This window comes from Brassica rapa, chromosome A02, assembly GCF_000309985.2.
Source record: "Brassica rapa cultivar Chiifu-401-42 chromosome A02, CAAS_Brap_v3.01, whole genome shotgun sequence".
Lineage (NCBI taxonomy): Eukaryota > Viridiplantae > Streptophyta > Magnoliopsida > Brassicales > Brassicaceae > Brassica > Brassica rapa.
This window is the reverse complement of record NC_024796.2, coordinates 9485737-9511968: the sequence shown is the minus strand read 5'-3', so window position 1 is coordinate 9511968 and position 26232 is coordinate 9485737. Positions and strand designations below refer to the sequence as shown.

The 26232-nt window shown below is 33.2% G+C and overlaps 1 protein-coding gene and 1 long non-coding RNA gene across 2 annotated transcripts; both read right to left on the bottom strand.

Annotated features, from left to right (window-relative positions):
* Window positions 1-499: 499 nt before the first annotated feature.
* LOC103852365 lies at window positions 500-3226 on the bottom strand. The gene is made up of 10 exons (XM_009129268.3): window positions 2715-3226; window positions 2476-2571; window positions 1790-1874; window positions 1564-1685; window positions 1436-1460; window positions 1272-1355; window positions 1174-1203; window positions 991-1093; window positions 834-903; window positions 500-725 (listed from the first exon to the last, which is right to left on the bottom strand). The coding sequence occupies exons 1-9, from the start codon at window positions 2808-2810 to the stop codon at window positions 840-842; spliced, it is 705 nt and encodes a 234-aa protein (XP_009127516.1). The 5' UTR covers window positions 2811-3226; the 3' UTR covers window positions 500-725; window positions 834-839.
* A 7155-nt stretch (window positions 3227-10381) lies between these two features.
* LOC103852364 lies at window positions 10382-25998 on the bottom strand. The gene is made up of 10 exons (XR_629906.3): window positions 22308-25998; window positions 21894-22222; window positions 21678-21793; window positions 21536-21598; window positions 21334-21451; window positions 21094-21251; window positions 20877-20997; window positions 19021-20789; window positions 10581-18941; window positions 10382-10472 (listed from the first exon to the last, which is right to left on the bottom strand). It is a non-coding gene; the product is annotated as an uncharacterized LOC103852364 (long non-coding RNA).
* Window positions 25999-26232: the final 234 nt, after the last annotated feature.

Sequence of the window (26232 nt, the reverse complement as noted above, 5' to 3'; positions counted from 1 at the left end):
TAAAGATCATTTTAGTATCATCAAGAGATACATTACAATTCTCATTGTATAGTATAAATAGGATCTTTGCAGCTTTGTAGCTTTGATTATTGAATATATAAAACCCTAGAACTTTTCAGTTCATCTTCCTTGTCTTCGGTATTCTTCGGAATCAACGATTATAAAGAACACTCGTTTGAACGGCCATTCTTCGTAATCAACGATCATCGAGTCCTCGTCGAACGGCCATTCCTATTGGAATCAACGATGATAAGCTTGACGCTGCGCCAGTACTATTCAGCATACTCAAGATTATGAAAGGAATTCAAACTTTTATTAACACTGCATTTGCATAAGCACATTGAGTCAGTATGTAATGGAACACGGTGATGTTTAAAAGGTTATAAATGGATTTCACCAAGCTTGATAGATATTTTTCAAGGTTTTTTTCTTCTTCCAAACTAAAAAGTTATATATATTTATCCTTTTTAAGCTTCAAACATTTTCAAGATGGAGAAGCTTTACCAGAATTCAAAGTACCTCTTTAAACGATGTATTAAACAGACCAATCAATGAGTTGTATTCAATACACGTCAAACTAAAATAAGAATACAAACTTTTCAGATAAACTTTCAATCAAATGTAAATCCCAACACACACAAAGGGATCTTAAAGAATCAAACTATTGTTAACTGCGCACTGATGATAGAAAAGAATCTCTGCATTTCACCACGAAGAATCTGAACCTGAAGAGACACCAAGAGGTTCACAAAAGATTAATCAGAATTCAAACGCCAAAAAGATATGAATTCAACGGTCATAACAAAAACAAGAAAGCCAAACTACAAGAACACCTTTCTCTATGACAGGATCACAAGCCCAAGATACAGCGAAGCGCAAAGAAACATAAATGATATCATTCCCCTGAATATCAAAAAACAAATGATCAGAAAAGAAGACATACTTTCACTTTCGCTATTGTGTAATGAATTGGGACTAAAAAAATCTAACCAAATGACACCCCAGCCACAACCAGTGCAGCAAGGACAGATCTCTGCAAACTTCTCAGCATCGCTTGAGTGGACTCTCCGTGATATCAGATCATCATATATATCTAATTTTCCATTGCAGCCAAAACAAAATAAGAATTTTTTTTATACTTGTTCATAAAATGAGAGAAAAAGTAACACATACCGTAAACTGAGAATAAGCTGTTCATCACACCTGCAATGTGAATCCGGTTTTTAGTTTAAAGATGAAACTTAATGATGGAACTTTAATAGAGAGCTTACCAATGAAGAGAATGACATAACGGAGTATTTTGACAGTAGTTAACTCTTGTAGAACCCAAATGATAGCGAGGAAGACTATGAAACCTGAGAAACTTTTTCATTTACTGTTAGAAGTTTTTTGACCAACAAGAAGATGTAATGAGAGGAATCATGAGATAACACACCTATACAAAGACCACGAAGCGTCCACTGTCAAGATTGAAAATTTGGATCTCATTTGTTTGATGTTAATGTCTCAAAGGAGATAAAAAAAAAACTGTTGGATAAGAGAGAAAAAGAGTTGACGTCTTACGTTTTTGGCAATGAAGAGGACGATGAATAAAGCAAGACCCAGACCAGCAGCAGCTATTCTTGCTGTAAGCAGATTGGTAGATGCAAGAATCAAAGCCATTCCCCAAAATGATGAGCCAAGATCTACAAAGCCAATTCAACAGAAACAAAAAAAAGTTAAAATACTTTTAACCCATCAACAAAAAGTTGGACTCTGTTGTTGTTAATTTGTATAGATTGTGGATTACAGCCAGCAGGTAAGATGAGCCAATAAATGCCACCACGTGTTGTTGTGGAACCTCCTTCATTTGCATTCACCTCCATCCCCTCTACCTATTGGTTCAAGAAGGAGATGGTTGTTTTCAAACACATGGCACTATGCAAATTAATATCTCAATTACATACAAGAAAATATACACCGTCCCTAAACAGTCGGCGGCAAGGACATGTTTATAAACGCAGCCCTCTCGCAAGAGCTATATATAATCTGTTTTATTCAGTCCAAGGCTAGTTACAGTAGAACTACTACATCTATGGCTTGAGTAGCTGAACTTGTGTAAGTAGACTAACTGTGTATCTTCTTAGCTTCTTAAACTATGAAAAAGCTGATGAAGAAGGGATAAAACAATTTTTTCTATATACCAAATAAGGAATATTAAGTATATAACAAATGCCACACAGCAATCTAAGAGCGTCCAAAACAGTCATCTACAGAGACAATGCCGCTAAAGAAACCCCCCCTCTTCTCTGCCCATTTGAACATTCAAGGAACCTAAAACTAGTCTGAGTTCCAAGCGTGGCCTAAAGCATATAATTTTTCATGTTTGCAAACTGAATCAAGATACCAATTATATGATTCAACCTAAACAGTCATTTCCAACATCATTGCTCTCAAAGTGGATCACTAGTCAAGAGAGAGAGGCAGGTTGCTTACATCTCCACAAGTAAGCTTGCAAGCAACAGCATGACTGGCTTCGTGAAGAAACACCGTGATCAGTTTAAAGGGAGTCAAAAGAAATGTCCTCCACAACTGCACACACAAAAAAGGCACAAACTTTGAATCAAATTATTACATTAAAATCGAACACCCTTTTGACTAGATTGCATGATAAACCCTTCGGATCGAAGAAAAAGGTTCAAGTTCTTTAAGACATTATTAGATGGAGAACTGACCAGAAGGATAACGACGGTGAAGATTCCGATGGTGATGAGGAACGCGTTCTGGTTTCGGTTACAGCAACCCCTCAGTTCCCAGTTCGGCGTAACCATCTTTCAAGTCTCAACTCAACTCCGGTTACACAATAATCTTTCTTTCTTTCTTTCTTTCCTCTTTTTCTTCGGAATCTGAAGAGTGATTGAGGAAAATTGGACGATTTTGATTGGTTTGGCTGTTGTTGTTTTTTTTTTTTTAAATTGTTTTCTTTTCTTTTCTTTTCTAATTTTCTTCTGGGATTAGGTGACACATCGATGACCAACATTGACCAATATCACGCGTTTAATTTTCCTATATTTCTATCGCTATTTGAGTCATTTTCGAATTGAAAATTCTTAAAAAATAATTGTTATTAAAATTAACGAATTTGCTTTTCTTTTTTTTTTCATCAAACAAACTTTCCCTTTACTAACTTGCTACCGCTAAGCTAACTTGAGAAGTTAGCCAATACGGTACAAAAACGCAGGGGCGGATCTAGAAAATATCTTAATATGTGGCACAATATATAAATTTATGTTGTACTAAATATAAGTAAATAAATTATATTAAACTATATTTAAAAAAATATATTAATCATTAATTTTTCTAAAATGCATAAAATAGAAAAGAGATTATTTTCACGATTTTAAATATTCATTTTAATAAATTTATTAAATTATATACGCACATAGTAATTTCATTATAAAAATTTATTCCTTCTAGTTTTTTTATTTTTTTCTTCTAAATATTTAAAGTAAAATAAATAAAAATAATTGTCAAATTTAAATATTAATAAATTATGAGTTTTTATTTTGAAACGTAATATTAAAAAGATGATTGAAAACTATAAGTTGGATACCGTTGACAAAAAAAAAAGTTGGATACCATTTTTCAAAAATAAATCAGTAAAAAAAAACTTAATATTTGGGTTTATAGATTATTGTTTAGGGTTTAATATTTAAGGGATAAGATTATAATTTATATAAATAACTTAAAAGAGTTAGTTTAGTCATTTTTTCAAATTTGTGGTGAAATTAGAATTTTTCCTATTAAAAACAGAAAATAAAGCAGTTTTTTTAAAATAGTTATGGTGGTAAAATCAAAAGAAAATATTTGATGGAACAGTAATTAAAAGTTTGTAGAAAAATTAAAATACATAATTGCAACACACATGGGTTCGAACTTCATACCGGGTGGGGCACAGGTAAGACGTCATTACCCAATAAGCTACATTGCCGTGTGTATTGTCAATTGCATAAGAAATAATTTAAAGTAGTATGTGGCACGTGCCACAGGTACTTCCTACTTGGGTCCGCCCCTGCAAAAACGTTTACAAAATCCGATCTGACTTCACGTGATCTGGCACCTTTTGCAAGGCTGTCCGCACGAATGTTTAAAGATCTTGGGATAAAAGTTACAGAGTAAGAGTTAAAATCAATTTTATTGGCTCTTATTTCGTCAGCTCCACTGCCAGCGATGGCCAGTCTTCCTCTTTTTGAAGTAACTTCACCAATTGCTCGGATTCATAATGTACATTCATGTGTCCAAGTTTCAGCATCTCTTGCGCCGCCCATAGCAGTCCCTCAGCTTCAGCGTGTAGAGGTTTGATTGGATTTCGCCTCTCGTCCTGTATAAGCAAGGAACGCCACCATCCAAAAGTACGAACCCCAACCCAGTCTTGTCACGTTCATTTACTCAGGAGGCATCCACCTGACATCTCCATCTTCCCCGATCTTGTCTCTGTGTAGAAACAAAGTTTCTCGATTGTTCTTCTTCGACGTCAAGCTCCGTTATCTCTTCCACACACTGGGCCAATTTCCAGCTCTCCGCTTCTTGCGATGCTATTTGAATTGTGTCTAAGGGAAGGATATTTTTATTGCTGAAAACTTTTTTGTTACGAGCTTTCCATATGTACCAAACGGTCCACAGAAAACCTAACATCTGTTGAGCACTCACTCCACATTGCTTAGCTCTGAAAAGGAGATAATCAAGATTTGCATATAGAGATTGACACTGGAAAAACTCCGGAGCTGTGGGGACAGGGGATAGCGCCCAGCATTGGAGGGCCGGGGGCATTCAAAAAGTGTGTGATTAATGGACTCCACCTCTACTCCACAACGTACACACGAGCTATCTCTAGTGCAATGGCGGGATTTTAACTTCTCTGCAGTTGCTAGATAACCTGAGAGCGCTTGCCATAGAAAGTGCTTGAGCTTCCTCGGTGCCTTCAATTTCCAAACAGCTTTTTTCAATCCTGTAGATGTCGGTTCAAGAACAGGGGCGTATGTATTGTTTCTTCTCATGTTGTGAGCTACATTGTATCCAGATTTCACCGTATATAATCCGGACTTAGTATGGTCCCAACAGAAACAATCCCTTTATCATGTCTTACTGATGTGTATCGAAAGAATAATTGGGATATCAGCTGGGTCTACAAACTCGTGAAGAATTTCCAAGATCCAGGTCTGAGTGTCATAGTCTATAAGATGGTGAACACTTAGGTTTGGGTCGGAGTTCAAGCCATTTCCATTGGCTGGGCGCGCTGGAGTTGTTGGGAGCCAGAGATCTTCCAGACATAAGTATCGAAACCATTGCCTATCATCTTCCTCAGTCCCTGTTGCAAGATTGGTCTTGCCGCAATAATGCTCTTCCACCAATAGGATGGATTGGACGCAGCTCCAAGATTCAAGGGATTGGAGTGCTTGTAATATCGACCCGTCAGTACTCTTGCGAGCAGGAAATGCAGGGTATTTTAGGACCCGCTACAACTGTTTTGCGAGTAAAGCATGATTAAAATCTCTAAAGTCTCAAAACTCCAATCCTCCACATTCAAGTGGGACACAAAAATTCTCCCATGCCACCCAGTGCAAACATTTGTTATTACGCTTAGTACTCCACCAATATTGTGATACTGCACCTGTTAGGTTCTTAGTAATGCCTTGCGGTAGCAGATAGCAGGACATAACATAGGTAGGGATCGCCTGAGCTATTGACTTAATCTGGACTTCCTTACCACCCTTTGAGAGGAGTTTTGCAGACCATAATCTGGTTGTTCCATTTGCATTTTTATTCATTTCTGTAACACACAATAATCATTAATAAAGAAAATAAAACTTTATAAGCAAGTATATTATGATTATATATTTGATTATAAGCACACAATATTCTATATTACACAATAATTATACATTAGTTGTTTTGAGAACAATACTATTTTTAAAATTGAAATTCATAATAGTAATATTTAAATGGTATCACTGGGTATTATTGAGCTTGATTACAACAAGCATTTTAATTATCTCGATGTTCGCCGATAAAGTTAGAGAGACTCAAGGTATGTCGAAGTTGTACCCTCAAAATGTTCATTAAGATTCACTTCCTTTGCCTTGCCATTCATAGTCTCTTGTTACAACTTACATAGGTGCTGAAGAGTTCGACACACTTGAAACCAATGTCCATTCGATCCACATCTGTAACAGACGTTCTCATTTTTTAAGTACGGTTTTCTTGGGCTTTTTTCCTTTTACTTGATCGGATCAATTCCATGTGTTGGATCCCCTTCCTCTTGGATTGTAACTCCTTTCATGACCACGTTTAAATTGATGGCCACAACCACGACCACGATAGGAATAATTTTCCTTTTCCAGATTTTTTACATCCGTTGCATTTACCTAAAGAAATGCTTTGGCTCCCGTGGGTCGGTATTGTGGTTTTTAATAAGGAATTCATTATTTTTCTCCGTTATCATTACACAGCGAGTTTCATTTGTGATTTACTTTTCTTTAGTATATACTAGTATTCTTAAATTATAAAAAAAAATTGCACTTTATTTTGTTTTTTATTTATATTAATTTTGTATTTATTAATTTTAATACTTTGATTAAAATAAAAGCTATATTGAATAAGTGTTTATAATGAAACTATATGTTTAATATATAATTTAATCTTAATATTACTGAAAATAAATACTTAATATTATAAAATGCTTATCTTTTTATCGAATTTAAATATTTCATTAAATAAGATGTAAAAATTAATGAATAATGCCGTTTATTTTAAAATTATTATATAATTTATTATTTTAATTATATATTTAAACTTTTTTGTAAATGATATAATATATATTGTGCTCCATATTAATTTATTTGTTAGATCAGTCCCTGTATATAACTATATATATATATATATGTCATAGGAATTACATCCTTGATATAATACTTTAGTTCAGTTTACATGGTGCCAAACCAGCTTTCTTTCCTTTTGAACAAAACCATAAACTAGCGTTTTTTTTGTCATTGATTTAAAACTTCTAAACTAAAACAACCAGAGTTAGAGCATGATTAATGGGGGTTCTTAGGACGGGGTTCTTAGCGGAATATAAGAACATGTCTCTTACCTTTTAACTTAAAAAGCTTTTTATTTAAAAGCCGGTTCTTAGCTTTTTTAGTTAAAATTTAAAAGACGGATTTTTATATTTTGCTACGAACCGTGTCCTAAGACGTACGTAAACAAGAAGACAATAAAAGCATACACCAGTAGGTGATGACTTAAAACCCACAAGTTGGGTAAAGAAACAGAGACCCTCAGGACAAAACAGAGGTCCTATGATACGAGAGCAGCCAGACGCAGCGAACCATCAACCATGCAAGTTCTCACATAACAGCATTGGACACTGCTTCAGAGGCGATTGATGATAGAAGCCAAGATGGTCCTCCATGAGCTACATAGGATTGGATTCTAAGGTAACGGGTTACACTACGTGCGATCTCGTTGGCAATCTTGTTCTCACTGAGATGGACACAAGTAATATGGTAAATGCCCCCTGCCTTGAGGAGTTTAGAGATACTATCAGTCCATGAGCAACTCCCCTGAAAAGGATGGGGATTGATTACTCTCTCATAAGCTTCCGCAGATGATAATTAGAATATCACTCTGTCCATCATTAGGCTTCTCACTGAATCAACAGCCCATAAGATGGCCCCGAGCTCTGCTTCCAAAGTGAGGAGATTCCTGAATATGCTTTCCTGCTATGTGAAAGCACCCTACCTTGAGAGTGGAGACTGGAGAATAATCAAAGACGCACCTCCCGTCCTCGAATCATTCCTCCATGAAGCACCAATGTTGCATTTTAACATGTTCCAAGGTGGAGTTTTCCATTTGAGTGGGATCACAGGCCCCGATGGCTCGTAAACTATTAACTAACGTAAGAACATAAAAAAAACAAAAACAATGCTGCGACTAGAAAAATAATAATAGAACTAAATGGTGGCCCGCACACTTGTGTGGACTAATATACATCCAACTAATTCAAATTTTAACATAATTTTTAATTTCAATCTAAATTATTTAATTAGTTTCAAATATTAAATTAATTAGAAATATAATTTTTTATTACAGGACAACATAGAAAATGGTTTGGTATTTGTAAAATCTTTTATTTATTCTATCACTAAACCACACATGTAAAAAGTATCATCATTATAATAACCTAATAAATTTTATTATTACTTTAAAAATAATATAAAAGATAAATCTAAAAATAAATCATAATTACAAAATTATCAACGAAGCCTATGAAATCAAACCCCTCTTCATCAACGTTTTAATTGCTTTTTATATGAATTTCTTCTTCATCAGAGTTTATATTAATTGACACCTATTAACAAAATTTACAATTATTAAAAACATACTTCTATTTAATAAAAAAAATTATAAACTAAAAGCAATAAATTATATATATATATCTAGTAAAAGATGTATTTTTTTAATTTTTAACAAGGAGAGATTGTATTCTTTGGACTCATATTTTGATTGATAAAAGAATTCGGTGGTATAAAAGAAAAGCAAGCTTCATTTTAAAAATAATAATTAAATAAAACATTAAAAGATTTAATATTAAAAGTAAACATAAGATGAACAAAACTATAAAATTAATACTCGTTAATAATAGTTATCCATGAATATAATGAAAACCTTTATTAAATAATCACTAAATATGTTCAAAACTAACAATTCAAAAAGTTATTTATTAAAACTAATGACTGAGCTTAAATTAAATCATGAAATATGACAAATAATCTTTTAAAAATATTAAAACATGAAAACAATAAAATTAACCTAAACTTATGGAGAACATGATAAGTAAGCAAAACTAAAATTACCACCTAAAATTATTTTAAATATGATAAATAAATAAAATTACTAACTAAAATTATAAAGAACATAACATGACAAGAAATATGAAAAATAAGCAAAACTATCATTATTGAAAACATAAAAAATAATCAAATTATCTAAAATTATAGAAAATATGACAAATAAGCAATAAGCAATGATAAATAAGCAAAAATTATCAAAAATCTTGGAGAAGAGGACAACTAATCAAAATTATTTCATAAATAATAGTATAGATTGTATCCTAAAACATGTAAACATTGTGAAAACAAAAAGATTATTCCTTCTGCTTCTAAATGATCATTATTTGTAATAAAATTTTATTTCAAAAAGATTTATGTTTACATTTTGGGAGGCTCAAATGAATAAGTTTAGGGGCTATGAATATGCGACGAAACCTATCACCTTTGCAAGCCAAATGTGAAGCATTTATTTTGGCAATGGAATGAATGAATATTCTACATATTTTAGAGGTCGGTCCGCAATATATTGTTATTAATTGACGAAGTTGGTGTCTGTATTGATGAAAACCGTCTTTCTCTACCCACTTAGAAGAATTGCAACGATGAAAGGATTAATTCCCCAATTTTATAATTTGACAGATTCTAATAACAAAAAGACAATATCAGATAAGATTTCACGAGATTCTTGAAATCTTCTTTCTGCTATGGTTTACATTGATTCAACACCATCGATTTGATTCTCTTGACCAATTACTAGTTCAAAATAATAAAGTTCTTTCTGTTGAAAAACAATAACTAGTTGCAATTATTCAAATACTATTACTTTAGAATTATAGAAAATAGTTAATTGCAGAAAATAATGTCATAAAAGTTAGATAATATATGAAAAGGATTAAGCACAAAAAGGAGAGTATAAGATTTACCATTTTTATCTATATTTGTACTTTTAAAAATTTTTACAGTCCGATTGGAATACTTTCAACGTGATTGTGTAGAAATAAAGTATATATATGAAACTAATATATGTTTTTATTATTTTTTTAGTGATTGGGTAGACTGATAAGAAAATCTCTATGTTTCCTCTTTGATCTATGTTTATTTTCCTTACTCATAAGGGGTAGTCATATGGTGTAGAAGAAAATAGAAAAAACTTACGATTTACTATAACAAACTATTAAGTTTAAAAAACTTACTCGTAGTTATTAACCAGAAGAAATCATTTTTTAAAAAAATTAATAGCAAAACAAAACAAAAAGAGAGAAAATAGGTTACGTAGACTATGTAAGTCTCTAAACACAGATACAATAAGCATAAATTTTATTTGTTGCACTCAAAATAATCTTATGTTATTATAATCAAAATCGGAAGCAGATAAATTAGGTATTAAATAAACAGTTTATTTAGTGCTATTTGCACGTTTCGAAATAACTTATGCCTTGCACGCAGCAGCACATTCTTCTCTGCTCTTGAAAAAACTTGTCTTACGCTCAGAGGGACGGTAACAGTGAGCACAACTGCGAGTTTTGTCTTTAGTGTCGCAAGGGATTGGTGAGCAAAATGAGTTAGGTTGGTTGCCCGCTTTAAGACCTTGGCCACCAACAACTATATAAACAAAAAAATGTAACAACAATATCACTTGAATATCATGATGTGATTGTAATGATAATAATGATATATGATGAACAAAGGAAAACTAGTATTAACACATACAATCATGAAGAGGAAATAAAGCAATCAAGATTATGCAAAAAATAGCGTACTGTAATAAAGACATATCGTTTTTCGTGATATTTTTACGATGAAAACACATTTATTAGAGTTTTTACTTTTAAATTTATTAGTTTGATGATTGAAATTTTTATTTAAGATGGAAATTAATATATAGATAGAATAATGTAACTAGTAATGCATTTTTTCACGGTAATCCTATAAAATTGGTTAGATATGTTTGACTTGTTTTTTCCTAAATATTGTGTGGTTATCATATTGGTGTTCAACTTTTTCTTTTCTTATTATGTTGTTTATAGAAATTGAAACTATTGCGTAGTAATCATATTAATTATATAAGTTTATATTAAATGAATAACAAATAACTAAATAAACTATTTCTTTATAGATATTTGTGATCTCACTAACGAATCTCTTAAAAAACATTAAAACAGGAAATTTAGTAGTTTCAAACCATTTGAGCTACAAAAGAATTTGGTCAACTAAGTGTGAACAGAACGTCAGTGGTTTTAGCTCTTTTCTCTCCTTCGCGATTGTCATTCCAAAATTTGATGTTTTAATGGAAAAGAGAATTAGACACGCACAAAGAGTGAAAGAGCAACAGTCTTCTTCATTTGTCAAAGAAAGATTGTTTCTCTTCCAAGTATCAAAGAAAAAATATGTTGTTTCTTGTTATAGATATTAAATTTATTTTAAAAAATTTCAGAAAAAAAAATTCTGGATACATAGGCAGAAATAAATATGTCAAAGAAAAAGTTATGTTCTTTCAAGTGATATAAATTAAATCTATTTTATAACAAGATCGAAATTTAATTTTTTGATGAGTTTGAAATTTTAGTAATGGTCTATATGTAAACAAAGTTTTCAATAAAAAAGATGAGAGAATAGATATCAAAATTTAGTCAATAATTAAAAATAAAATAGCTAATCTACTAATGAAACAATGAATTTGCGCCATATACATAATCTTCCCCTCAGTAAAACCCCATTCTAGTATACTACCTAACATAAATCTAAAGCTAAACACACAGACGCATATCTAACCCCTTATAGCATAGTTCATATGCTAAAATATATTCTCTCTGTTTTATATTAAATAGCATTTTTAACATTTTTTTTAATTACAAAAGAGTGTCATTTTAGAATTTCAATGCAACTTTCAATTCAATATTAATTGTAAATACATTGATTTATAAATAATTTCATTTGTCTCAAATACTATTTGTTGAATATATATAATAAATAATAACTTAAATGTATTTTAATCATTTTTTTAATTTGTGTGAAAAATGTCAAAATCACATTTCTTATGAACGGAAGGAATACAACGCAAGGCTTTAGGCGCCAGAGAGTCGAGAATAATCCAAGACGCACCTCCCGTCCTCGAATCATTCCTCCATGAGGCACCAATGTTGCATTTTAACATGTTCCAAGGTGGAGTTTTCCATTTGAGTGGGATCACAGGCCCCGATGGCTCGTAAACTATTAGCTAACGTAAGAACATAAAAAAAAATCAACAATGCTGCGACTAGAAAAATAATAATAGAATTGTATCCTAAAACATGTAAACATTATGAAAACAAAAAGATTATTTCTTCTGCTTCTAAAAGATCATTATTTGTAATAAAATTTTATTTCAAAAAGATATATGTTTACATTTTGGGAGGCTCAAATGAATAAGTTACTAGGCTATGAATATGCGACGAAACCTATCACCTTTGCAAGCCAAATGTGAAGCATTTATTTTGGCAATGGAATGAATGAAGATTCTACATATTTTAAAGGTCGGTCCACAATATATTATTAATTGGTGAAGATGGTGTCTATATTGATGAAAAACCATCTTAGACGAATTGCAACAATGAAAGAATTTATTCCCCAATTTTGTAATTTGACAGATCCTAATAACAAAAAGACAATAGCGGATAAGATTTCAACAGATTCTTGAAATTTTCTTGCTGCTATTGCTTACATTGATTCAACACCATCGATTTGATTCTCTTGACCAACTACTAGTTCAAAATAATAAAGTTCTTTCTGTTGGAAAACAATAACTAGTTGCAATTATTCAAATACTATTACTTTAGAATTATAGAAAATAGTTCATTGCAGAAAATAATGTCATAAAAGTTAGATAACATATCAAAAGGATTAAGCACAAAAAGGTGAGTATAAGATTTACCATTTTTATCTATATTTGTACTTTTAAAAAATTCTACATTCCGATTTGACTACGATTTTCAACGTGATTGTGTAGAAATAAAAGTACATAAATGAAACTAATATAAGTTTTTTTTTAGTGATTGGGTAGACTGATAAGAAAATCTCTATGTTTCCTCTTTGATTTATGTTTTTTTTCCTTACTCACAAGGGCTAGTCATATGGTGAGAAGAAAATAGAAAAACTTACGATTTACCATAACAAACTATTAAGAATAAAAACATTAATAGCAAAACAAAACTAAAAGAGAGAAAATAGGTTACATAGACTTTTTTTTTAACGCTGGATAATTATGTTATTATAAACTATGAGAAATATTACACACGATTCTACAGCCGACAATTCTACATGCCTTATTAGGATTCACGTATAACTGCATCACCTGAGCCGTCCTATCGGATCCACGCTTGAAGGTACTCCTTACGTCATGCTGCAGATCTCTTGTAAGTCTTTTCTCCATTAATTTGTATAATTCCGTCTTCTCCGGGAATCGAAACCCAGACCTCCTGGTGTAGAAGCATTAATGAACCCTTAGTTAAACCACTGGACCAAAGAAGCTTCCACGGTTACGTAGACTAGGGAAGTCTCTAAACACAGATACAAAAAGCATAAATTTTATTGGTTGCACTCAAAATAAGCTTATGTTATTATAGTAAAAAAATCGGAAGCAGATAATTAGATATTCGATAAAAAAATTATTTAGTGCTATTTGCACGTTTCGAGATAACTTATTATTTGCACGCAGAAGCACATTCTTCTCTGCTCTTGAAAAAAAATTTCATTTTTCCACGGTGACAGATTGCACAACTGTGATTTTTGTCTTTAGCGTCGCAAGAGATTGGTGAGCAAAATGGCCTAGGATGGTTACCGGCTTTAAGATCTTGGCCATCGACAACTATATAAACAAAAAAATGTAACAACAATATCACTTGGATATCATGATGTGATTGTAATGCTAATCATGAACAAAGGGAAACTTGTATAAACACATACAATCCTGAAGAGGAAATAAAGCAATCAGGATTATGCAAAAGATAGCGAATCATTCTTCGTGATATTCTTACGATAAAGACACGTTTATCAGAGTTTTTACTTTTAGATTTACTTGTTTGATAGTTGAAATTTCTATTTAAGATGGAGTTTAATATATAGATAGAATAATGTAACTAGTAATGCATTTTTGCACGGTAATCCATAAAATTTGGTTAGATTTTTTTTTACTTGTTTTTCTTAAATATTGTGTGGTTATCATATTGGTGTTCATCATGTGTGTCCTCTTTGTCGGTTTCAACATCAATTTCGGCATTTTCTGAAATAGAGCGTTCAGTTGAATCATCAACAATGTCCTCTGTGTCTCTGTTATTTGCATCAAAATGTATGATATTCTCTGTTGATTCAATTGGGATGGAGATTTCAAAAAATCTTTCGGTATGCGTTGAAAAATAGTTATCGACGTACATGTTAAACACTAAATTATCATATTCAATTTGTTATCAATACCAAAATACTTTAAAACTTTTCAGCAATTTAGTTGATGTATATTGATTGTATAGATCGACCGGTTTTGATGCTAAGTACTTCCAATATTAGTTCAAGTGTCAGGAATTGCGTTCCCAACCGTAGTTGATTAACTTCGTAAATAGTTATTGACGTACATATTAAACACTATATGTTTCTACTAGATTTGTTATCTGACCAAAATTCTTAACGATACCCCAAACCATTCAAGTCCCGGAAATATGGATTTGCAAGGAAATTACAAGGGACTAGGCATGAGTCGCAAAATCCATTACAAATTTGCGAGAAAATTACAAAGCACCATGATTAATACGCTATTTTCACAAATCCCACACAAATTTGTAAGAGAATATTTCTCTCTCAAATTTTTGTGGGTTTTGCGAGGAAAATACTTTTCCTCGCAATTCTATTACAGATCTTTCACAATTTTGCGAGCATGATTTTTCTTTGCAATTTTCATAACAAATAAACAATATTCTTTCTCCTTCAGGTGAAACTCACGAGTAGGTGACCGATCGAACATATGTGTGTTCTTAAGCATCTTTTCTCTTTTTCCAGAATCGCTTTTATGATTTTATTGATATTTATTTGATATTTTTGTCGGCAATTTGTATTTTATTTTACATATTGGATTTTTGGTGTTGGAGATGGTTTTTTAGTATTAATAAAGTAGAGATTTCAAAGATTGGGTTTATTTAAAAAAAATACAAATGGGTATTGCAGAAAAATTATTACTGTTGTATGTTGACGTATACTGCATTGTAACTGTATTTTATTCTTTGAGCAAGCCCACAACAATCTCTCAAACGAAGCTACTTTTTTTGGAATTATACAAGGGTATCTTAGCTCCCACTGAAGTGAGTCCAGACTAGCCATGTGTTAGCAGAGTACGTTATTGGTCCACGTCTCGGTTTCCTGTTCTTGGCGATGCCGAAATTGTAATTCCTAATGGTTGAGACTCGAATCCAGGTGAGTTCACCATATTAGGCTTCGTCCTCAAGTTGATCACCACTGGGTCACAAGCTCCGGTTAAACGAAGCTACCTTTAATAGGCATACGACCATATCTCTAGGTTTTGATTAACAGATCTTAGCGATCGTATATGATTTTGGTCATTTTAAAATTTATCGATAAATCGGCAACAAGACTAGATATGTGGTATTTAAGGGTTAGATGGTTAGTCCAAACTCCACGAAACTCTATACGTGATGTGATTCCAAACTTCGTGATTAAATTCGGAAGAAATTAGAGAAAATACTATTTTATGACTATTTTATGCATAAAGGAAAACAACTTTATATTTTATTTAATTTTAATTTGATAAAGAACAACTTTATATTTTACCCTTGCACCTTTGATAATCAATTTCTGTAGAAAACAAGGCAGTTTGATTGTTTTTGTTTTTGGTCTAAAGAAAGTAGTTCGGTACTTGTCAGCAAACATCACCGATGCTGTTTGTCGGAATGGACCATCTATATTGTCTAAAAGGATCCGAAAAATCTGATATGTCATACAGGTCCGTCATCATAACCAAACCCTAACGGGATTGGACAGCTTCCTGTTAGTATTATAGATAGCTGCCAAAATAAGCAAAGTGTTCAAGAGGAGTAGACAATTTTTGGTTGGATCCAATTGGGTCGGGTTGGTCTCAGCCCCTCAGGTGGGCTCAACGGCGAGCCAATGGTTATGAAAACAAATGTTTTGGGGGGGGGGGGGGGGGGGGGAACGTGGACCATTTCTCAACCTTTCAGTTTCACTTAGTGATCATGTCTACTTTGTTTTCTGTTTCATATAATTCATATATATGGTCTTTTATAAATTCCCTTTCATGTTCTAGATAATATGCAATCTCCCTTTTTTTTCTCCTTTTCTTTCTATCACATAAAATTTCTTTACTTTCAATTTAAGAAATTATCGATTTTGATTTGATGGAAAGCAACTCTGCATTATGCAGACTGCATACTCACCTGATCTTATTATAATATTGGACTTTTGTCGCACAAAAAAATCTCTACCATTAGAATAGGTATTAGAATAGGTAGAGCATCTCCAATAATGTTTAATAATTCTTTCTATATTTTACTCTAAAATAGAATAAATCTATTAATAGAGTTACTTTATTATAGAGTGAAATATAAATAAAATAGAGTGTAAAAACAATATTTTTATATTTCGTTTTATTATAGAGTAAATCATTGAAACAAATCCAACTTTATCATAGAGTTATTTTATTTTAAAGTGAAATATAGAAAAAGTTTAATGATGGATTCGAGCAAATAACTCTTTTTCTACTACACTTATATAAGAAATATACAAAGGAACAAAATAAATAAAAGAAATCTTATATATAAATATATGAATGAGCGAACCACTAACAGTGAAAATGAACAAAAAACATAAAAATCTTAGATATGTACCAATTAATTTTTACAGAAGTGGATAACAACGTATTTTATTTTTATTATGGTCTAACATAAAAAAAAAGACTTATCTTCTTGACATGTACCTGACATGTGTATGCTCGTATGTTTGTTTGGAGATATCAACAATGCCACCGTATTTATTTGTATTCATAGACTTCATTAAGTTTATATAAATTACTAGGGGTTGGCCCGCCCTACGGGCGGGTGAGTTTACAATAAATTTATTTTATATTAAAATTATTTTAGTTTTATAAACACTTGAAAACTCGAATGTTTAATATTTGTTTTGAAGTAGTTTAATTGTTGTGTATTGACCATTATGTGTGTCTTGTTTTTTTTACTTGATATTGGATATTATGGTAGAGCTCGGTTGTTTTGTTCTATAGTGAATCAATGTGTGTTTGTTTGTCTTTGTCCTGCGGTGACGATATTTTTAGTTAATAGATTTAATATGGTGTGATGGGAGGAATGTTTATATAACTTTCTATATGATTTGGTATTTATTGTTTAGCAAGTAACTTGTCGATATAGGTTTGTGAAACTTGGTTATGTGAGAGTGATTGTGTACAGGGGCGGACGGAGTGCATGCCCCAACTAATTTTTAAATTTTCTTTAACAAATGCTGTAAGTATATACAGGGTGCCCCCAACTGAAAGAAAAAATACAATGAAAACTTTGTTGTGCCCCCTATTAAATCTACTTCTGCATCCGCCCCTGATTGTGTATATTTTGTCGCGTAGTTATGGGGTTCTGGTTGGGTAGTTAATGAGTTGCTTGAGAGTTTGTAGGATGTAACCGGCTTGTTTAACCATGGTTGTCTCCATCAACACGTGTGTTGTGATATTTGTTAGGGAGGAAAAAATCAGTTATGATCTAAGTTGCTTGCTTAGCAGGATAGCTCACATAGGAACGGTTGGGGATTGATGGTGGAAGATCCTCTCAAAGCTTGAATTGAGTCGAGCATAAGATACTGTTTTCCTGACGTCGAGGTTTTTTTCTTTGCCATTTGGTAATGATTAGAGGAGTTCCTACGCAGAAAAAGTAGAGAACCACGTATTTGTGAAAATTTTAACGCTCATAAGCTTCAATCGTTTATTTGTGAGAGAGCAGGTGTTGAGAATATCTTCAACCTCTGTTGTTATTTGAAACCTTTTTGTTCAATGGGTTAATCTGTTCTAATCATTTATAACGCCTGGCACAATTATTAACAATAATAGGCAAGCTGTTTTGTTTGTATATAATTACTTGAACAAAACATCTACGAACAATTTTTCTAATTATTTACGAATATATAAGAGTGGTGGAACAACTTTGTTAGAGGATTAAAGTATTTATTAATCAATTGTATGTGGATTTTTTTTTTGTGTGTGCGTAGCTATGAAGTGAGTGTAAATTATCCAAGGAGGATGCCACGTGCCTTTCTGGTACTCCTAATGTAGTTTATATGTAGCATGTCAATTGTCATGCATATGCAGATCGCGTTAATCCATATTCTACACTTAATGCTTAATATTTAATTGCGCGTTGTTAGTAATTGGAAAAGGGTTGAGAATCAGGATCTTATTATTTGCTTAGTCCAAAATGACTGTCGAGGTTAACATTTTGAAGGGGGAAAAAGAAAAACAGAACAAAATAGCTATAAGGTTGGAAGTACTCAGAATTCATACTGTTCGGAAAAGTAATTTAAAAACTAATGCAACTTAAACGCACTCATGTCCTGTAACTTAATCTCCCCTTGTGCTTTGGATGTTACTCACACTGTGCCTATTTTCGGGAACACCCATCTTCCTTCACAGTTTCCTTCTCGTCTGTCTCCCTTCCATCAACAGAGGTGTGACTTGACGCTGTGGTCTCACCTTCTCCACCTTCAACATCATCATTTCCCACACAGTCGCCATTTTCCATGGAGTGATCTTAAGTACATCACTTTTATGCAGCAGGTTTCATCAAGATTCTTAGACATTTCGTCAAAAACACTTGGGCATACTCTATTGAGAAGACAGCAAAGAAATATTTAAGACTTATAGAGGTTTTGAAACCTCCCGTAAACATTACTTTAAGAGAAAATAAAGGTACATTATTAGCTTATACCTTGTTATGCTAATGGTGATCATCATGGGTTGTGTACTCTTAGTTGCTTCATTGTAAGTAGTCCTAATGCCCCTTACGTTCCCAACAATATCTATTCGAAAATATTAACGTTAAGCTAGTAAGTGAGAAATCAAATAAATGTTAGCAAAATTATTGGATTTAAATCTGACCTGGTAAATGAGCCGTGTTCGCTAGTTCCATTATTTGTTAATCCGGTGTACACTTCTGATTGATGACTGAATCCGGTGTAAGATTATTTTGGATTTAATTTTTTTTTTGTTGGAGTTTCGAACTTTGGTTTTTTAGATTGCAAAGGGTACCACTGCTATTTATTTATTTTATAAAAATAATACTATATTTTATCACACATAAAATAGTATGAGAAACATATTAAATGAGAGGAAGATATAGTCGTCCTTCTTCACGCATTTTGTTTTTTTTTTAAATGATTACAATATATTTTATGCATTGCAATGTAATTGAGTTTTCTATATTATATTATAGAAGCTGAAATTTGGAGTAGTTATTCAAACAGATGGAAAACTCCAAGAAAATCATGTTTCGACATTTTGCGTTAGCTACAATTTTAATAAAGCTAATAAGCTAAACGGACTATCACTCTTTTGTGAAAGAAAAGAAAAAACCATCCCTGAGCTTTAAATATGTCCAAATTTATTTCTGCAAAACTGAACATCTTTTTCCATACGTTAAATATTGTTTCAAGGTAAAAATACAAAATTGAAAACTTTAACTATTCTAATAATTATTAAATAAATAACTTAAACATTACCCTATAGCAAATACCTTAAAGCAACGGTCATCGAGCATTATAAAATTGATTGTCAACCTCAACATTTTTTATATTATAGAAGCTGAAATTTGGAGTAGTTATTCAAAAAGATGGAAAACTCCAAGAAAATCATGTTTCGACATTTTGCGTTAGCTACAATTTTAATAAAGCTAATAAGCTAAACGAACTATCACTCTTTTGTGAAAGAAAAGAAAAAACCATCCCTAAGCTTTAAATATGTCCAAATTTATTACTGCAAAACTGAACATCTTTTTCCATCCGTTAAATATTGTTTCAAGGTAGAAATACAAAATTGAAAACTTTAACTATTCTAATAATTATTAAATAAATAACTTAAACATTACCCTAAAGCAAATACCTTAAAGCAACGGTCATCGAGCATTATAAAATTGATGTCAACCTCAACATTTTTTTCTAACCAAGAAACCCCTCTAAAATATAGAATATCCATTCTTAGACAATTAGTGTATTTATACGCCTCACTTAACGCATTGTTTCACTTCCTCTATTGGCCTTAGTCATTCAACTTCTCCTAGTGCACAGATTTTTTTTCCTAAAGCTCGAACAATGCGTTCTCTACCACATGTGCCAGACAAGTACAACAGTCAGAAGAGGAGGCATCACCGTGGCATAGGCCTAAACATTGACATTGTCAGAATTTAATTTATAAAAAAACGTATTGTCACACTGTAAGGTCTACTAAGCCTGCACTTCTCTGTTTCGATCTAAATAAACAGAACCCCAGAAGACCACATTAAGGAAGATGCAACCAAGTACCCAGACTTTGCAACAGAGATCATAAAAAATAATTGTGTATATATGTTCAAATAGCAATTATTAAGAAATAAAGACCCTAACTGGAACTCTGAAACGTTCTGACTCTTGAAGAAAAATCATTCCAAGTGTATTACAAACTTGAGCAGAGCTATGAATTTATATGGAGAAGTGCCTTGATATCCTCCGCTAGCTTCCCATGGAACTCTAGACACACCCTTGAAATTCCACCTTATCAGAATCATGTTCTCTGATGGTTGCCATATTTTGAAGATTTCAAGCGAGATGTCTTTGAACAATATCTTCAATGCATTGTGGAAGGGCCCAACTCTTGTGTTCCTGGAGTCCTACGTTCTGGTGAGGGATAATACTTCAATTGTTTGAATATGCAGTTTACGTAAAATACAGACAGATAAATGTGTGTAAGTTGGTAAGTGTTACCATTTCTTGGGAGACCTCTACAGGCCCGATATTTGTCAACGTAGATTTTTTAGTTTCAGAAGCTACAAACTCGGCTGAGTCAGATGCATCAGAGTCGGTCATCTGGACACGGTACCTATCGCTAGTTAACAATTTCAGAGGGTGATGTATAATGTCTATAAGAGTTCACTCTCAACAAAGCTGGAAGGATGAAGGATATTGTGTTGATAAACATTACCTCACAATCCCAACTGCGTTCTCCTTATTACGTGAAGCGGAGTGAAGGAGGAGAAGCCACGTTGCAGTATGCGAGAACACTTCGAGCATGCAATATAGCACCATTCATCGACTGTATCAATGCCACCTAATACCCCCAGTGCATATGAACTCAATGGTCTGCGGTGATGTCAATAAAGAGAGGCAAAGATTATAGTACTACAATATATGTATATAATCATGGTAATCTTCTTGTGTTCACCTGTAGGGATGCGTTGAAACCAAAGGAATTAAGCTCAGCCAAAGGTATTGACTCTATCTTCCTCACACCATCCCATATTGTATCATTAGAGCTTGAGCCTATATCACTGTCAGACACTCTAATGGAACAGTTGTTTACATAGTGCATTAGGTAACGTCTTAAAACACAATGTATTAAACCCGAAAATTATTAAGCAACTTACTTGTTGAGGTACTATTGTCAAAACAAAAATGAATACCGGAGGTTTCATTGAGGAAGAGGCTGCCTGGAAAAAAAAGATATAAACAATGAATATGTAACGTAATAAGGTTTACATGTAAATAACGATGCTGCTAACTCTGTACCTCCAACTAACTTTGGGTTGATATTGGTTACCACAACCACTTTTGGTTCAACTCTAGTGGCCCCCAGTTTTTCATCAAGGAGGCCTTCAAAAACACTAAGGCATATGCTAGCTTCCCTACTTGGACGATGTGAAAGACTATAATCCATCAACATCCTCGAGATTATACATACTTTTAAAATGCATGAACATGAATGTAGCAAAATGTAACCCGTACCTTTCAGTTCTGGACGTTTCCATAATGCATTGAATTCTTTTTATTTCTTCACTGAGTATGGTGTTTATGTTGGACAATGACATTAGTTGCTCAAAGCTGCGAAACAGAACCTCTTCACCGGGATAGACTCGGCCGTTTCAGCAATCTAAACAAACAGGGTTTGTCCGATGAATCTTATAGCAATAGAACCGTCACAAAACCTGAAGTTGGTGCTGCTTCTTGTCAAATCAAAAACGATGGGCTCACAGAGAGAGAGAGACTTCGTCTCTCAGCGTCTGTCTGAAGGAGTTAAGCCGGTGTACATTGATCGATGCTTGGATTAGCGTTAACTGAAAAGGGAGGTTAAATCAGAAATCACCTACTTCTGAAAGATCTTAATGTAAAACTAATAAGGAGAAACAATAAAACCCATACCTTTCCATCAATCAACAGCATATCGACGCCCATAAACTTACCATCTTTCTTAATACTCAGGGCCTCCCAAAATCGTAGAAGCCGGGTTAGCACTACTTGTCTACACCATCTTGCCTTCAATTCAGATAATTTGTCATTTTTATCGGTAAGAACACGAGCTACGAATGCAGAAGAAAATGATTTTACGGGTTCTCAGATCGTTCTCGAACGAAAACTGCATTGAAGAACATGTAGTGGGTTAGTGGGAATGCTTGAGTTATTGGCATAATAATTGCAAAAAGTAACGTGGTCGACTAAAGGGAAATGAGAAGCGCATACGGTAAAGCTGTATTTATTGGTAGATTCATTGATCTAAAGAGAAGACTAAAAAATATCGAAACTCTATACACATTGGGCTTGAACAAAATCACAACATAAAAGGCCCGATAATATACATGATTTGCAATAAACTTGAACAAATGGATTGGCCATTAAAAATCTGTGTACGAAAAGAAACTGAATTGGGAGGTGACAGCTGTCAAAAAATGCCCTATGCTTCTTGCTGAGGTGGATGATTGTGGAGAGACTAAACTCTACTTTATTATATAATATAAGATATCATGTAACCATTCAACCCTATGAGAATCCTAATATAGGGTTCTAAATCAGCCAAAAAAAGAATTCGCTTAGAAAGTACAATAATAAGACAATCTGGTTTAGCAGTTTTGTTCCTAATCATAAAAAGTATCGTAGAATAAATGTAGTTAGTTTAAAATGTAGTAGTTGGTACTGTTTAGTATGATCGGTATAGCCATTGCAAATTAATGGTGCAGTAAAAAACTTGAATGGCGAATTAATCAGAGTAAGTAAATACATCAAACATTTACTATATCACATCACTGGTTTTGTTTCAAATATGTGACAGACTTTTATCTTTAATTTACATTGACAAAACTTTGGTATCCGATGGTTAAAAGTCTCGGGTTGGTGCACTTTGCAACATGAGTCTATATTCAATGCTTCATCACATTAGTCAACACAAATCTCACCGTACGTTGACTCTAAACATTCAAACATTGCACATGCCCTTTAGACTTTAGAGTCCTACTTACAATACACAAAGTAAGGGAAGGGGGAGGGGGTTATTGGATCATTAGATTTAGATAATCTGTTCTATCTGTGTTGGCTTTAGAGTACATTGGTTGTCATAGGATCCAAAGTGGGGGGAGAGGTTATTGGATTAATCTGTATCGGCTTTAGAGTACATTGGTTGTCATAGGATTCAAATATTTTCTGACACTTATGATTTTTATAATTATGAATAATATAATGCAGTATATTTTATCACATATACAACTGTTGGGGTCAAAACCGATCGTAACGGAATCTACGCATGAAAGTCTCCGGAGAATACTTTTCGGAAAAATTACTTTCGTATAATTTTCAACAAAGAATTTTTACTATAAATTTTGGAATAATTTTTTCCACAACTTCGGAAGTCGACACTAGCTGTCAGAAACAAACTCAAAAGAACGACCAAGACATCATACGGCAACTGATCGGTTATACAAACCGATCGCCAAATGGTGACCGGTCGACCACTCAATCCGGTCGCCATATGGCGACAGGTCGGCTACGCAAACCGGACGCCATATGGCGACCGGCCGGTTACATATGGCGACAGGTTGGTTACACAACCTGGTTGCCATATGGCGACCGGTCGGCTACGCAACCAGGACGTACGCCATATGGTGACCGACCGGTTACATATGGCGACAGGTCGGCTACACAACCCAGTCGCCATATGGCGACCGGCCCGTTACTCGATTGGGTGACCATATGGCAATCGGTCCGCTGCGAAACTGGGTCGCCATATGACGACCAGCTCGTTATCAGACTGGGTCGCCATATGGCGACCGGTTTGTCCCAAACTCGGATCGTCAAACGGCGACCGAGACGTTACAAACTCATGCATTCTCGTCTTATCCTCGTTTTCTCTCCCTTACAAACCAAGACTGTACTGTCTCTCATTCCGCTTCGATTGGAGTTATCGTTAAAATTTTACGATAAAAACCTCGAAGATTTGTTTTTATCGTATAAGTTCAGATCGTTTGTATAAAATGGTGACAGTTAACCTAAAGCACCAACTGCCTTGGAAATACGATTGATTAAGACTATTATTAAACCGGCATCATATCGGGGTAAATTTCTTGAAGAAATCGTTAAAACGCATAAAGTCGAAAGACGGTCCAACGAAGTCTAAAACACGGCTAAAAACTCACTTACGATTTTATATGGGAATGAGCCCATGGATACTATGACGGTTTACTTTTTTTTTTGCAGGAGAAGATAAGTGTCAAGTTTCCAAAGATAAATGTCAAGTTTCAAGGATAATTATGAAGATCGAGGAAAAATAGAATATTTCCCACGACAACTAAACATATATTCATCAACACCACTTAACTAATAATATATCACATGATATCAAAGCATGCTTATGCAAAAATTTGATAACCACGTGTTAGTGGTCCAGTGGTTAAACTCAATCTGGAAAGTCATAGATTCGAGTGCTGCTGAGAGGTGATTATCTTGAGGGACCTTCAGGTCCAATACGGAGAAGCTTGCTAACGAGTGGTCACTAGTGAGATTTACATGGGTGATCACCAGTCCTCCTGAATACCTCGGCGGGCTCCCCGGCTAAACTCCGGTGGACAGTCATTAGCGCTACTCGGATCTTCTGAGGCTTCGGATACCAGGGTCATCAAAACAAAATACTAATTTGACTAGTTACATATTCACTATTAAAAAAATCTACGCAGTTTTCAACATATATATATAAAAAAATTCATTTAGTCGACTGAATTACACATAAGTTAATATACTATTACAAAATTAATAGTCTAAGATCATCTACAACAAACATCTACATTTGGAAGTCAGCTTATCCTTAAAATGAACGTTTGGAAATGGATTATTCCTATGGCCAAACTCAAATATATGTTCAATCTTTTATATTTTGTATTTTAATCCTTAAATTTAACAATGAGTAACTATAACGATCATAATTTTATAAATAAATAATAAATACAATGTAAAAATATTATTTTGTTTTTACAATTTTGTTTTTAGAAGCTCATTCAACATCTTTTAGACATGTTTTTTTTATTTTTTACTAGGACCGGCCTGCCCTATGGGCGGGAAGTTATAATAAGAGTGATTTTATAATAATTTATGAAGTAATTTAAAATTATGATATATTAAAAAATATTATAAACGAAAAAATAATGAAAGACTTATGAGATCATTATAATTATTTTTTTGTTTTAAATTATAATGACAGTAAATTTCACTATTCTCTGATAAATAATATTATATTTTTAATATTTATTTTAATTCAAATGTTTTGGTTTTATAATATTCTTAATTAAACTGACTTATTTAAGGGGTTTTTTTTTTGCGAATATGACTCAAACACTACAAGAAACCGTAACCTTAACGAGGAAATTTAACGAGGAAAAACAATCCTTGTAAAAAAACGTTGATTTTGCGAGGAAAGTACGTGGAAAAAGAAAAGCATCGTTATTTCGTCGTAAGGTCACGACAAAACGTATTCGTCGTAAAGACGATGTAAATTGACGTGGCTTTTACGAGGAAAAACTATTTCCTCGTAAAAGCCACGTAAATTTCGCGAGTTCTTTACGACGAAATATTTTACGTGTACTTAACGAGGAAATTTTGAATCCACCAACTTGGTAGGTGGCTCACGTTTTTTTTTTGGCCATCCAATTAATTTTCGTCGTAATTTCATAGTAAAATTACAACTACCAGATTCGAAATTTCCTCTAAATATGGATGTTTGAACATCATTTTAAACACACCAACAACAAAAAACGTGAAAGAAAAAAAATGGCTGGCTCTGGGACTATTTACGAGTTGCGGAATTGGA